The following is a 15,000-nucleotide window of genomic DNA, read 5'->3' on the forward strand; positions in this document are numbered from 1 at the left end:
ATATGGGTAAATCTGGTCTTCAGACTGAATTACATTTACTCTGGAGCATTACGGCTCACTTTAGGCAAATTATTTTGCTGTCAGGCAATCACTGTGACATATTGAGATCATCAATTCTGATAGAGACGGATAGGTAGATAGAGATAGATAGAGAAAGATGTATAGAGAGAGAGAGAGAGAGAGAGAGAGACAAAGAGAGAGAGAGTTGGAGAGTGAGAGAAAAAACCAAATACACACACAACAAGGGGCTCCGTTGTAGCAAGAGGCCAGGGGAAGACGTAACAGCTAATGGGCTTTAGCTTCACAGTCACACTGCTTCTATTACATATCTTTATATCATCAGCCACCCCACTATTCTCAGGGTCAAGTCAGAACCATAGTCTACTCCTTCTCTTACGATGAAGCTGGTCAAAGGGATAGGCTCCACACCAGACCTCCATCACCCCCCACCTCTCCGCTCAATACACCCCTGCGGTCCTTATCACAGTGGGGCCAAATCGCTCCGGCTACCTTCTCCTCGGGTCCTCCCCGTCAACACTGCCCTCCCGCCGCGCTGAATGACATTACACTGCGCGAGAGGCGCTGCTGCATCTTAAACAGGCTCCCTGTCAACAGATCCTCCAGCCTGTAATGAAGACGGTGGGGGCAGCCGTCACGCTGCCCCATGGCACGGGCTAACAAGAGCTGACCTCCGCGCCGCTCCCCCACGGCCCCGGCCTCAATGCGTGGCCCTACCCACTCCCTTTACCTTCCATTGCACCGACCCCTGAAGGACTCCGGTCTGTTTGCGGACGGTGGTGACGGCGGTATCAACACACAGAAGCGGAGCCGGCCCGGGGTGGCCGGGGGGGGGGGGGGTGGTAGTGTTGCTCTCGTCAGCCCCCCCGGGGTGCTGGCACTCCAAGGGTGTAGTGACATAACACACGCACGCCACTCTGTGATTAATGGGGCTGACTGATGGACTGAACGGCTATTATCCACTGGATTTAATCAGCAGTGAGTGGTCTCCGACCGAACCTCCCCCCCCCCCACCCCCACCCCCCGCCCCCGACCCCACATTTTTCTGAACTAATCAGCATTAGCGACAGGTGACTAAGGGGCTTCAGTCTCCTGCACTTCCGCGTGAGCTGGCACTGTCTCTGGACGGTGGGCCGAGTCCGAAACGCAAACGCTGTGAAGATGGAGTTAAGCAACCGAGGACTCTAACAGGGGAAAAATAACACCCTTATAATGCATGGTCTGTTTTCACTAGAGGAAATGGCTCTATATACGAGTGTGTGTGTGTGTGTGTGTGTGTGTGTGTGTGTGTGTGTGTGTGTGTGTGTGTGTGTGTGTGTGTGTGTGTGTGTGTGTGTGTGTGTACGTTTTAGGAATACCTGGTCCATTAATATTGGTTCCTCCCAGAGGCTCTCGAATGAAGTGCTTGAGCTGTAATGCAGCAGCTGTCAACCTCGCTACTGCTGTGTCCATGTCTGTCACTATAGCCAGCAGGCACACACACACACACACACACACACACACACACACACACACACACACACACACACACACACACACACACACACACAGACACACACACACACACACACACACACACACACACACCTTCACGCATAAACTTCCCCAAACAAACACAAACAGACACTGAGGAGTGCCTGAAAACCTTGCATGCACACACAAACTCACCCAAACATTCCCACACACACCTGCGTACAAACACAAAAACACAAACATGCCCACACACACACACACACACACACACACACACACACACACACACACACACACACACACACACACACACACACACACACACACACACACACTTGCACACATGCACCTCTGTCCTGCGTCCCTGTCCTGTCTGGGTTGGCCCTTCTCTCTGCTGTCAGCTGCGGTTTGCTCTAGCTCCGCCGTGTCCTTTGAAGCACTCCCTTCCGTCATGGACACACTGTCGTTGACCGATGTTCCAGATTGCTTTTATATGTTCATCGGTTTGTTTATTTGACAGTGGGGGCTGAAGCGCATCAGCTAGGCGACTGTTCGCTGATGTGAAAGATCCAGACCTAGCCAGTATTGAATTTCCATCCGCCCCCAGAGTTTGTATCTTGTCTTCACTTACCAACAACACCATGGGACCCATTATACTGCGTGTCTGTGTGTACGTGCGTGTGTGTGTGTGTGTGTGTGTGTGTGTGTGAGCATGCGTGTGTCCATGCATGGGTACCGGCAGCGTGACCTGTGAGTGACAGCAAAGAGCTAATCAGCGACGATCATGTTGGAGCGTCTTTCTGCTTGCCTACCCAAAAGTGCCATGTTCCGTTGCTACGGCGGTGAAGGTTCAGCGGATTTTTGAAGGTTAATTGGAATCAGGGGCACACATGCACACACAGACAAACAGACACACACACAGACACACACGCACACACATTTTAGAACAACAGCATTAGTTGTCATTCATTGTCGAGGTGGGTCCATTCTGGGAGATCGTGGCTTCGAGGAGGGTGAGGATGAATAACCAGATTGATGGTCGGATGGCTCTAATGGAGCGCAGTGAATTGCAGTTTAAAGTATGGAAAATAAAGACTCCCATTGTGCTTGCCCTTGGGTCGGGCGGGCCGACCGAGACAAGACGGAAGGCGAGGACAAAGAAGTCACAAAGACTACACAAATTCCTCGTCGCATTTTCAAGGCGTCAACTTGTGATCGGCAAAGTCAAACTGTCCCCAGGAAGTCGCCTAACTATCGGAAGGCAACTTCCTGTGGACGCACACACGCACCATGTTTAATAAGTCTTTCCTGTGTGTGTGTGTGTGTGTGTGTGTGGGTGTGTGTGTCTGTGTGTCTGTGTGTCTGTGTGTCTGTGTCTGTGTCTGTGTCTGTGTGTGTGTGTGTGTGTGTGTGTGTGTGTGTGTGTGTGTGTGCGCGTGTGCGCCCGCACGTGAACGTTCGTACTTGCATGAGAATCACCGTTAGCCCCCTCCCTAATTGGCCAAGCTGTGAACAGGTGTGGCTCTTGGGCATTAGTTTACATGGAGGCAGTCACTTCATGACATAGTACTAAGCTGTTAGGCTGCGCCAGGAGCACAATTGCACATCAATCTCGCGGCGGTACCATCGGCATTTCTCAGCTAGCGTCTTACCGTGGTGGGCTTGCCAGCGGACTAATTGATCAATCAAATCGGTATTCAGTGTGGTGGAGAGAGGGAGACACGTGTGTGTGTACGAGGGATGAGCAATTAGAGGGTGAGTCATAAAGTGAGATGCTAAGGGGACGCTGAGAGGAACATTTAAGGATGATAAACCGGGAATGCAATATAAACATGTTGTTTTGGCAAAGTACATAGATCTCTGAGCCCTCTCTTAAATAACAACTGGGTTTAAGAGCAAAATATGGACGATTTTTAAACATGAATATGCAAGCTCTGTCCAATTATGGATTTCTACTTGGCCGCGGTACTTGTCAACAATCCCGCTACCCTTCCCTGTTGCAGCTAATTACCGTTTTCTAAAGTTAAAAAGATTATTATGATTTGTATTACATTTTTGTTGATTGTTGTAAAACCACAAATGGGGAATGATGTGTGTTTATGTATTGCCAAAGTGATGGCAGTGACATAGTCAGGTGACTATTCGATTCATAAAGCGGCTTCTCCAAGGACGCTAGGCTTGTATGCTTTCATTGACTCAGCAGGTTTGACATTTGATCAAATCAAATTTCAGCGTAATTCAATTTGATTTTCCCTTGAAAAACTGGGAAAAAAACGAGAAAAGTAATGGGTTCAAGACTGTGTAGCTTATCGCACCATATGTACACAAACAACAATTCCCAGGGTGCAGTTCAACACGTAGGTTCTGAAGTTAAGCCTTTGGTTAATTTAGACCGCTGAGTCGATCCTGCAAAAGTAATTTTTTCATTGATCGGACAAAGTAAATTACGGCTCAGTCTTTCATCGATTTTCCAAGCAAAAAGTTGGCACATTAACTGATGTTTCATAGCTTCTCTCTCATGATCAGCCAACAATCGTCGAGGCTTATATGGTTGTCTAGAAGAGGTCATTGAAACAATATATAAAAAACGTTTGCTCAGCAATGAATTAAATAATCTCTTCCCTTCTATGATTCAAATATTATTTTCTGATTTTGGACAGAAGATGAGGCTCATTAAGGACCTATGATGGGGAGGAAATCTGAGGGGAACCTTGCTGCCCAGCTCTATAGCCGAATGCTTCTCTTTCTAACGTCAGTATAGACAGTAGTAACTATCGTCACGGTTAGATTGAGCTTTTCAGGAAATTCTACAGCATCTGCATCTTGTATGGCTCACCCCGGAGAAGCGTGGCATCGAGGATAATTAAGGCGTGCATTGATTTGGAGGCCGAGCGCGCTGGGTAGAAGGATGACGCCACAAAGGCAGGGAAAGAGCCGCCGCCGCCGCCGGCTGCACGAGAAGGCGACGGCAGGCATTTGAATTTCAATAGAGATGTAGTCATGCGTTGAAAGGAAGAGGGATTGCGTGATAGATGAGAGGTGAAGGCAAAGAGACAGAGAGAGAGAGTCAGAGAGAGAGAGGGAGAGAGAGAGAGGGAGAGAGAGAGAGTCAGAGAGAGAGAGGGAGAGAGAGAGAGAGAGAGAGAGAGAGAGAGAGAGAGAGAGAGAGAGAGAGAGGGAGAGAGAGAGAGTCAGAGAGAGAGAGGGAGAGAGAGAGAGGGAGAGAGAGAGAGAGGAGGAGGAGTGGGGGTGTGTGTGTGTGTGTGTGTGTGTGTGTGTGTGGGGGGGGGGTTCCTCTTAGTTAGGTGTCCTGAGTAATTGAAATATTATCGTATTACAGCATTGGTCGTTTCTGTCGGGACGGGAATGAGGTCGCCATTGCGGCCGCGGTGCAAAGATAACTGCCACTTGTTAACAGACGTGCAAATACAGAGATTGAATCCCCCACATACACACACACATTTACACACATATTTACACGCACACACCCTCTATATCTCTCTCTCTCTTTGTCTCTTGCCCTCTCTTTCTCTCTCGCTCTCCCGCTGTCTGACTCGCTCACTTACACAACCGAATAGACTTCATCTTTACACAATGTTACATCATAAAAGCTCAAAGCAAATATTCACAGAAGCTGCCATAATTGGACCAACATATGCATACATAAACACTCCACTGAATATATTTCCTCAGGACAGTGTCATATATTAACGCATCAGAACCAACGAACAGGCCAAGACGATGCTAAAATCCACACACTTATGCACGCATACACATAAACAGACAGAAATCACTCAGACAATCAAACACCTGCCATGAATAATCCATATCATAGACTACAGTTAAGAGACAGCAGATGTTGGCCATTGAACAGAGATTATGACTCCAGACCGTCCAACACCTTGTCCATACGGGTCCGTGAGAAAGATAAGGACAATATTTAACAGCAGAAGACGGCTGCCTGTTGCATCCAGCTGTCACTCTGCTCCTGTGGGCATGGCCGCTTGCATGACAGATTGAAATAATACGCCATCACCGGGCTGCGATATCTAAAATACACACAAACACACACAAACTCACACACACACACACACACACACACACACACACACACACACACACACACACACACACACACACACACACACACACACACACACACACACACACACACACACACACACAAATCCACTCTAGGGAATGTGTGATTCACAAACATTTGTTTGGTTGTATTTCGATTTTGTACAACTCGATTTGCCATGATGAATTCAGTGTAGGTACAAGCGACCGGTTTGTATTTGAGCAGCAAACATTTCTTCTGTATGTGTATGCGTACGGCTGTGTGTTTCTGTGTTTGTGTGGATGTGTGTGTCTGCATAAAAAGGAAACCACTGAATCGTTTGAGCAGATTGAATCTCACATGCCCCGCACCATTCAGTGGGGAGCACCTTGGCCACACCTTGAAAACTGCTGTCCAGGCCGGTGCTCCATTATACGCTCTCTGGCCGTGGAACTCGGTCCGCTGTCGGAGCCAAGAGACGTCAGATGTCAGAGCCAGTTCACACCTCTCCACCTCTCCACCTGCGCTCCACTCAAACACTCACTCCGGTCTCCCTCTCTCCCTCTCTCCCTCACTCCCGTCTCTCTCTCGGCCCGGGCAGCCAACCCGAGCTGCAGGAGTCCTTGTTGCGCCCCGATCGACGACGATGAAGGACATTTCACAAAGCAATAAAGTTGCGTGCCGGTTAAGGCGTGGGACCGGAAGGGCTGTCGGATCGGTTCCTGTGCTCCGCTCCACGGGATTGCGGCAGAAAGGACCCCTTCAGGTTTTCCACTGGTTGAAGCGGAAGGCCTCGAAACGTAATGAATTTCTTTGCTGAATGGGAAATAGAAGGTGGACAGGGTGCTGTGCTGCAGTCGGCTGACAGCGTCCCTTCTTCCTCAGGGCTGTGGCGCGTGATCAAAACCCATTTATCTGCTCGCCGGCTGGCTACAAACGTTAGTTCTTTATGCAGGTGGAGTAGAGTAAAATTGGATGCTTGGAGAAACAATCAAGGTCACTTAAATCATCCTTCCACCCCGTCCCCAAGCTGCCTCTCTTCTCTTTGCCTTCCTGTCATCGTTTTTTTTTCTCTTAGCACAGATAAAACACATCCATTTGTCCCCTACTGTGTTGTTCCCTTCATATAATCTCTCTCTCTTGTTCTCCTCTTTCTATCGCTCTCTCTCACTCTCTTGCTCTCTCTCTCTCTCGCTCTCTCTCTCTCTCTCTCTCTCTCTCTCTCTCTCTCTCTCTCTCTCTCTCTCCCTGTCTGCATTGACAGAGCACGTGTCTGGTTTTCTGATCCCTCCGATCCCTCCGATCCCTCCTTCTCTAAACTTTTCCCGCTCTTCACTCTCGCCACGGTCGCGCCGGTCGCCGCGGCGGGTCGTCGACACAGCTCCGTTAATAACGGGACTAACGAGCACGGCGTCCAAACGAGCTTTTAATGGGCTCCCACTTCTCTTCCTCGGTGCTGCCGCGGGGCAGCTCAGAGAGCGATGGACCCCCTGTGAAGACGAGTGGGGCCGGACTCAAAGCGGCCCTAGCAACCGGGGCAGCGGGGAGACGGTGTCGCCGAGGCGACAACAACATGTTGATGAATGGATGAGGAAAAGTGGGGGGAAAGAGGGAGTTTAGAGCCGGGATGAATACGCAGAACAACAGGGGAAGCGTGTGAGTTGGGAAAAGAGAGATAGAGAGGGACGGAGAGATGGAGGGCGGGGAGGCAGTGAGTGAGTGACTGTGTTGAAGTGATGGATGTGTTGACGGGCTGGCCGACAGTGACAGACATCTGGAGCTCCATAAATAAAGGGAGGGGGGGGGGGGGGGGGGGGGGGAGGCGAACCTGGCCCCTCCGTCATGTCGTCTGCAGGCTCGGCTGGGTCTGTCTCTCGCTCTCGTGCTCTCTCTCTCTCTCTCTCTCTCTCTCTCTCTCTCTCTCTCTCTCTCTCTCTCTCTCTCTCTCTCTCTCTCTCTCTGTCATGCTCTCTCATGCTCTCTCTATCTCTCCCTCTCGCTGTCTCTGTCTCTTTCTCTCTCTCTCTCTTGCTGTCCATCTCTGTCTCAGTCTCTCTCTCGCTCACTCTCTGCCTCTCTCTCTCTCTCTCTCTCTCTCTCTCTCTCTCTCTCTCTCTCTCTCTCTCTCTCTCTCTCTCTCTCTCTCTCTCTCTCTCTCTCTCTCTCTCTCTTTCTGTATCTCTCCACTCTCTCTCCCTCACTCTCTATCTCTGTCTGTGTCTCTCTCTCTGTCTCTGACTGTGTCTCAGTCTCTCTCTCTCCCTCGTCCTCTGTCTGTGTCTCTCTCCCGGCGGGTGCATCATTATTCAGCCGAGGGTATTGGTGAAGGTGTAAATCTGTCCTGGCGTGGTGAGAGCTGACTGCTTCACGATGTTGCAGGAGAGCACCTGCTTCTCTTGGCTAATTACGGAACATTGCTGATTATTTCAATTTATTTTCTTCCCTGTTTTTGTCTGAAGGCAAAATAACAACAACCAATTAGTGCGAATACATCTTACATTCATAATAACGTCAACCACCACTGTTTGTTAATTGAAGGATATCGTTCTCATGTATGTGGTTAGTCCAAGTCTCCTTTCAGAAGAGACTTGGACTAACCACATACGATTCAGGAAAGTATTAAGTGTCTCACAGAGACGACCAGTTTCCTGCTTCAGCATTACACTGTATCACTGTGGCATACCTGGGCTCCTCCCATCATCTTACAGCCGATTGGCTCCTTGAGGAATAATGAAAAAGGCTGTTGCTAGGTACATATCATAATGACGCACCAAGATGGCTTGTTGTGATGGGGTTTTGGGCAACGCAGGCAGACGACACCGCTGGTTGAAATATATCTTCCAATCCCTTGATATAATGTGCCTTGCATTGTGTTGCTTTTCCGGAACGGCTGCAGTCAGCAGAAAATAACAGCAGCCTTATCCTGGGGAAGGGGAATGGTATCACATTATGAGCTTGACATGCATTTGAAATGACTAGCTGAGCTAAGACATTGCAATAACCTGAGGAGCGTTTTCATTTAACAAACAGCGAGTGTGAAAAAAGGCACCGCTACACCCTGCTCACATTTAGTTCCAGACATGTTCGTGTTTTCAGTTACAAAACCAACGGAAAGTACGTTTGAAAGTTTCCAACCAATCTCAAAGCAGTCACGGCGTAATCCCAACGACTAGCATCCGTAGCGATTACAGCGACGCAGAATAGCCTACGTCCCATTCCGTAGTTTCCGACAAAAAACAACAACTCCATATCCACTCCCATTTGATCTGCGGCCGCCTTCTGTCTGGTTGTGTTTTCCCACAATGGATCCACCATGAGGACGATAGAATGACTCATAGCTAACTGCCGAAAGTCCTCCCCTTGTCCCTTCCCTCTTTGGCCTCAAACTCCATATTTGTCGAGTTGGCATAGGTCCGGCCTAAGAGGAAACAGCCACTGCTGGGCGGTTTCCTCTTCCTCTCTGCTGAAGTGCGTTTCATAACCCTTTCATCGTCATCCTCAGAGTGCCGTGACGTGCTGCTACCCATGATGCTGCGGGAGCTGAGCGGGGCGCTGGCAACCATGGCCGACGGCCCGCACGACGAGCGCCGAAACAGTCTGGAGCTGCTCAACAACATCCTGGAGGTCCTGAGCCGGGACAACGTGGTGAGAACGCCCGCTTCCTGTGTCTCATGCACGCACGCACGCGCGCACCGCATGCACACGCGCAAATATGCACGCACGCACACGCACACACACACACACACACACACTCGGAGTGTTGAAAGTGCTCACACACGCACCTACGCACACACACACACACACACACACACACACACACACACACCGTACACAGAGACACAAACACACACACACACACACACTCAGAGTGCTCAGAGTGCTCAGACACTGTTTTCTATACGCTTCTCGTAAATCACTTGTCACCCGGCAACGCTTTTATTTTGGAATTTCAGTTGGGCGAGCCAATCTGTTCACTCAGTGGCAACCAGTGCGATGGGAAACAACCAAACAGGTCGAAGAGCTTGCCTGCCTTATCCATGGCGCTCTTAGGCTATCGGATTTAGCTTTGGAAAGGTGGCCGCCGCGGCTACGCACTGAACGGTTGAAACAAACCAAACTAATTGGCCCGTCTGATCAGGGACTCGATAATCGAGGAGACTAGACCTGACGGCGAGAGTGGTGAGTCAGCAGCCGGTCCTGGAACAATGCACACCTCTCTGTGTTCCTTAAAGCCACACAGCAGACAGAGAGGAGAGCCCCCGGCCCCTCTGACGGTCGATGGGGGACCCTCTGGGGTAATTACCAGCAGCTGTTCAGCTCTGCAGTCATTGGTGGGTGTTTGCTGGATCGCCTCAGAGAGGCTGGGACCGGGGGCCTTGTGGAAGGGACATGGGGTTCTTTCCGTGGGGCTGATCCGTCACGGTTCTAGAACTGGCCGTCTCAAATTGGGGTACTCGGAATGATCGCAGGTGGTACTTGGAAGAACAAATCTGTTTTTTTGTTGTTCATATTGGTTATGAACCTTGATAAACTGGGCTGAATCCGTAGAGCTTCTTAGTAAAACAAATTTAAATCTGTATACTTGCACATAAATTTGGTCAATTTTCCCATTGACTGGCACAGATCCTCAACGGAGCCCAAGCCAATGTGTCTTACTAAACTAAGAATTATCCATCTTTTTCCACACTTTCACTTTTGCTGGTGAAAAGTGTACTTTGCTGAAAACATATCTGAAGGCAGGGCCCATCAATAAAATAGTTTGAGGACCACTGGTCTAGAAGGCTCTATTGGAGCATGCTACCATGTGGTTCAGTCAGCATGGAGTTTGTAGCGGGGGAGAGTGATTGAGGCAGTATTGCATTTCTTGGGCCCAGCCTTTGCATTACTTGATCATACAGGCTAGGTAGACTGAGAGTTTGCAGAGTCTAATGTCATTCGTCAGGCCAGACCCATCGTTATATAATATACAATATATTTTGCATATATTTTCTGTGGCAATGAGATTAATTTTATTTTGCTTGGTTTAAACGCTTGAAAATAATAAATTGGTTTATCAAGGTTCCCATAGCGTTCCAGAGGCTAACTGATGATCTCTACAAACAAATTAACTATCCACATTATGTCACCAATGTTCGTGTCTGTTCAGGTCAGAAACTGCATTCATTTCACTGAAAAATAGGCGTCCATCCTATAATATAGACTTAAATAATACACCATAATTAGTATAGTACTAATTATGCTATGAATTCAAACAGTGGCCAGTCTCCCAGAGCTCCGTTCTGTCTGATTACGTATGGCTTTCACATCCGATCATGACAAAACGTGCATTAATACAGAGACGGTTGGAGAGTATCACTGATTGACATTTTAAAATACATGTGGAGGAGTTCCAGCGTATGGAACAAATGTGGTGCCATTCAATTTATCAGACAATGCACTGATGAGGCCAGCCAGAGAGAGCTTCTATGAGAAGAGCAATGCTGTGCTCATTTAGCCCCCCCGTCCTCCTAATCGAACGTCATGCTGTTACACACGCGCAATTTTCCAGACAAAATGATTCAACTCTTAAATAACACGTTGACTAAACCTCATTCTATCAAAAGACTTGAATTGTTGAAGAATCGAGATCTCCCAAATGATAGTGTTTGAGAGAGGTCCGAGCATATCTGATCGCTTACAGCGAGAGATGTCTTTAAATGGTCCAATATCTGAGAGATAAACCCTTTATTCAGTGCTGGCCGGCCAGAATCCTTCAAATCAGTTCATTATAACTGGTTTGAACAGCTCATAGTTCGAACACTCTACTTTCCTCAAGGTGAACGTAATCACACAAGACCTTTTATAAGAATCCTTCGTTGTCATAAAGAGTCTTTGTAATCGGACACGGTTTCCCCGGTACAGCCTCAACGTGAGGCTCTTGATGAGCGTTCCCAGGGCAACCAGGGATGATGTGCTGGAGCCCTGAGGCAGCCCCGCCGGACTCTGCTCGGAGCGTGTTTCCCTTCACATTACACGGAGTCTCACCGGGCACTGGGGTGGGAGGATGTGTTTCGTCTCCCAGAACCCTGATCAACAGAGGGGTTCACACAGGGTTCCTCGCTGCAGGAGATGTATTCCAAAAGCACCTCCGCCCGTTTTCCAAAAGCACCCCCTGCCGGTTAGTTTCAGAGAAAATGAAGAAAAAGATTAAGTATTTTTTGCGGTGGGGGGAATGAATTGCAAATCAGTTTAGAGCTAAAAACCCTCCTGGAAAGCTAATGATAAATAATGTTGAGTGTGATAAATAATGTTTGTATAATCAACCAGCCGTCATGCTGTCATCTTGCTGCATTTTCAGCCTTCTTTGGTAGTTTCTTGAAGGCCTTGTACACATTTGAAGATGAGGCTCTGGTAAGCATTTAGCTTTACATTTGATCAGAGCTCTTATTGGTAAGTACAAATGCTTTGGGAATAGGGCCATTCCTCGATTGAAGGCAAATTATATACTTATCACTTACAAAAAATCTGCTTGATAGAGTAAACCATATTCTATTTCTCTAAACATCTGTGGGGCCTTCTCTGGGATTGTAGAATAAACAGTATCACTCATCATTTTAACAATGAAACATTCACACAAACACCCACAAACACAAATACGCACACATATTCACACACAAACACACAAAATGTGCATGCACGCTTATCCGCACGCATGTATTATAACCTTACACACACTTACACAAACACACAACCTTACACACACTTACACAAGAACACAACCTTACACACAGTTATGGATGCACACACAAACCCAGACCAACCTTTCCCATTGATATTGCTCATGGCCGGCTGAGCCTTTGAAGTGAAAGTATGGTTTAAACGTTTCTGTGTTTAAGGGGGGGCACTAATGCAGGGAGGGGGGGAAGAGAGCAAAAGTCTGACTGATACAAAGGGAATATGTACTTAGGAAGGAGACCGGTGTGAGGTTTAAGTTACTTGTAAAAAAAAAAGACCTAGAATCGTGTTTAACAGGAGAGACCTGAGCTGAACCTGGTGTTTATTGTGAAGCTATGTAAAGGCAAAAAGCAAGGTTCTTTCACAACATGAAAGCCTGTGACGGATTCCCCACCTCGCCATGACAGGAACACACACACGCGTACTTCTCATTGTGCTGGTGACATAAAAGGAACATTGTAATCCACCTGAGAGGACAGTCTTCGGGCGGAACATTGCACCGGCTCAAAGAGCAGCAACGCAAGAATCACTGGAAGAGAACCTCCATTTGGAACCTGTCCCCTTTCTCTGAAACACTTTGGTGCTCATCTGTCCCATTGTATTACCTTCAAAGGTTGTTTGTATAAAGACTAGCTTCTGAGCAAGTGAGGATAGACTAAATGTACATGGGTGTAGTGATTGTACAAGAATGTATTGGCTCAAAAGGGGCTGATCTACCCAGAAAGGCCTCACTTTTTAATGCAACAACTGGTTCCTACAGGGATGGTAATTAAGTAGGACACACACAAACACATACAAACACACAGTTACATTCACACACATGTTGTGAGACACATAGTTTCGCTGTTGTAAGATTGGTTTTCTGCCTTTTCTATCGGACTCCAACAGGACTCTATATACACTACGGCCATTGTGAAACAAGACACGTTTTTGTACCAACCACAAACTCACCTTACAGTGAAAGAGCATCATATGAGGAATGAGTTTTGAAAGTTAAAGTGCCAAGGGATCGGACAAACTATTCCTAGAAAGAGAAAACTGATACAACAAAAGGAAGCAGACATGAATGGAGGGACTCTCAAAGAGGAAACCAACAGGAGTTAGACTTATGCCAACTCAACACATATGGTGTTTGAGGCAAAAGAGGGAGGGACATGGGGAAGACTTTCAGCAGATAGCTATGAGTAATGTAATCGTCACCATGCTGGATCTATCCTGTTGATGTGTTGCCAGTGGTTGACATTGTGGTCTTATTGGCAATCCTACTCTGGCCAGATTGTTTGCCAAGCCCCCTATCTTTTTCATTGACCTTCACATATGGTCCATTTCAGCTCTACGGTTTAACTGATGTTCTCTTGGTAAACACTGGCAATGTTTGTTCGACACTAGTGAAGATTATATGCAAATATGTGTTTTGTGCAGAAGTTAAACAAATATTTGGCAGTTGATCATTAATTAAAAGTTTGATGGATTAAACAGATTCTGAAAATCGAATTCACCTTTCCTCTCCTCTCCATCTCTATCTGTCCTCTCTATCTCTCATCTCTATCCCTTTATCTTTCCTCTCTCTCTTCTTTCTCTCCTATCGATCTCTATCTCTCCTCTGTATCTCTCTCTCTCTCTCTCTCTCTCTCTCTCTCTCTCTCTCTCTCTCTCTCTCTCTCTCTCTCTCTCTCTCTCTCTCTCTCTCTCTCTCTCTCTCTTTCCCTCTCCTCTCCATCTCACTCCTCTATCTCTCTCCTATCTATCTATATCACTCTCTCTCTCTCCTCTCCATCTCTCTCTCTCTCCATCTCTCTCCTCTCTATCTCTCTCCTCTCTATATATATCACTCTCTCTCTCCTCTCCATCTCTCTCTCTCCTCTCCATCTCTCTCTCTCTCCATCTCTCTCCTCTCTATCTCTCTCCTCTCTATATATATCACTCTCTCTCTCCTCTCCATCTCTCTCTCTCCTCTCCATCTCTCTCTCTCTCCATCTCTCTCCTCTCTATCTCTCTCCTCTCTATATATATCACTCTCTCCTCTCCATCTCTCTCTCTCCTCTCCATCTCTCTGTCTCCTCTCCATCTCTCTTTCTCTCCCTCTTCTCCATCTCTCTCTCTCTCTCTCCTCTCCATCTCTCTTTCTCTCTCTCTTCTCCATCTCTCTCTCTCTTCCTCTCCTCTCTCTCTCTCTCTCTCTCTCTTTCTCTCTCTCTTCTCCATCTCTCTCTCTCTCTCTTCCTCTCCTCTCTCTCTCTCTCCTCTCCATCACTCTCCTCTCCATCTCTCCTCTCTGTTCAGTCCTCCTCTCCTTCCCCTCCCCTCCTCTCCCCATCCCACTCATCCCCTCTCTTGTGCTCCCTGGTATTTATTTAGTGGTTGCCTCCGTAGCTCAGCTGGGGGCGGGCGGCCAGGCGGTTGTCTGGGGGCTGGCAGGTGGGCCGTACCTGATTAAGTTGTCACGCCACAGATGTCTGTGAGCTCCCCACTGATGACGGCGGAGCGAGAAAGGACTCGAGGATGACAAACTGTGTGTGTCCGTGTGGGTGTGTGTGGATGTGTGTGTGTCTGTGTGTGAGGCGATGTGGGCATTTCTTTCCCCATTCATTGTTCAGAAAACCCAACAAGCACGCACACACGCACGCCGTCCACTTATTCTCGGAGCCTCCTGTTGCCAGGACAGATAATTAGCCAGCTGGGTAGGGTTTTAAATGAATGAACAGAGATCAATGTGTACTATGGTGCCCACTGTG

At 47.9% G+C, this 15,000-nt stretch overlaps 1 protein-coding gene across 1 annotated transcript in view; it reads left to right on the top strand.

The window, feature by feature from the left end:
- Window positions 1–15,000, top strand: part of dock2 (dedicator of cytokinesis 2) — a 130,749-nt gene that overhangs the window by 47,051 nt on the left and 68,698 nt on the right. The window contains exon 25 of the mRNA XM_030368941.1: window positions 9,054–9,196. Within this exon, the coding sequence (XP_030224801.1) occupies window positions 9,054–9,196 (143 nt within the window). The remainder of the gene's footprint in view (window positions 1–9,053; window positions 9,197–15,000) is intronic.

The sequence above is a fragment of the Gadus morhua genome, chromosome 10, assembly GCF_902167405.1.
Source record: "Gadus morhua chromosome 10, gadMor3.0, whole genome shotgun sequence".
NCBI classification, from domain to species: Eukaryota; Metazoa; Chordata; class Actinopteri; order Gadiformes; family Gadidae; genus Gadus; species Gadus morhua.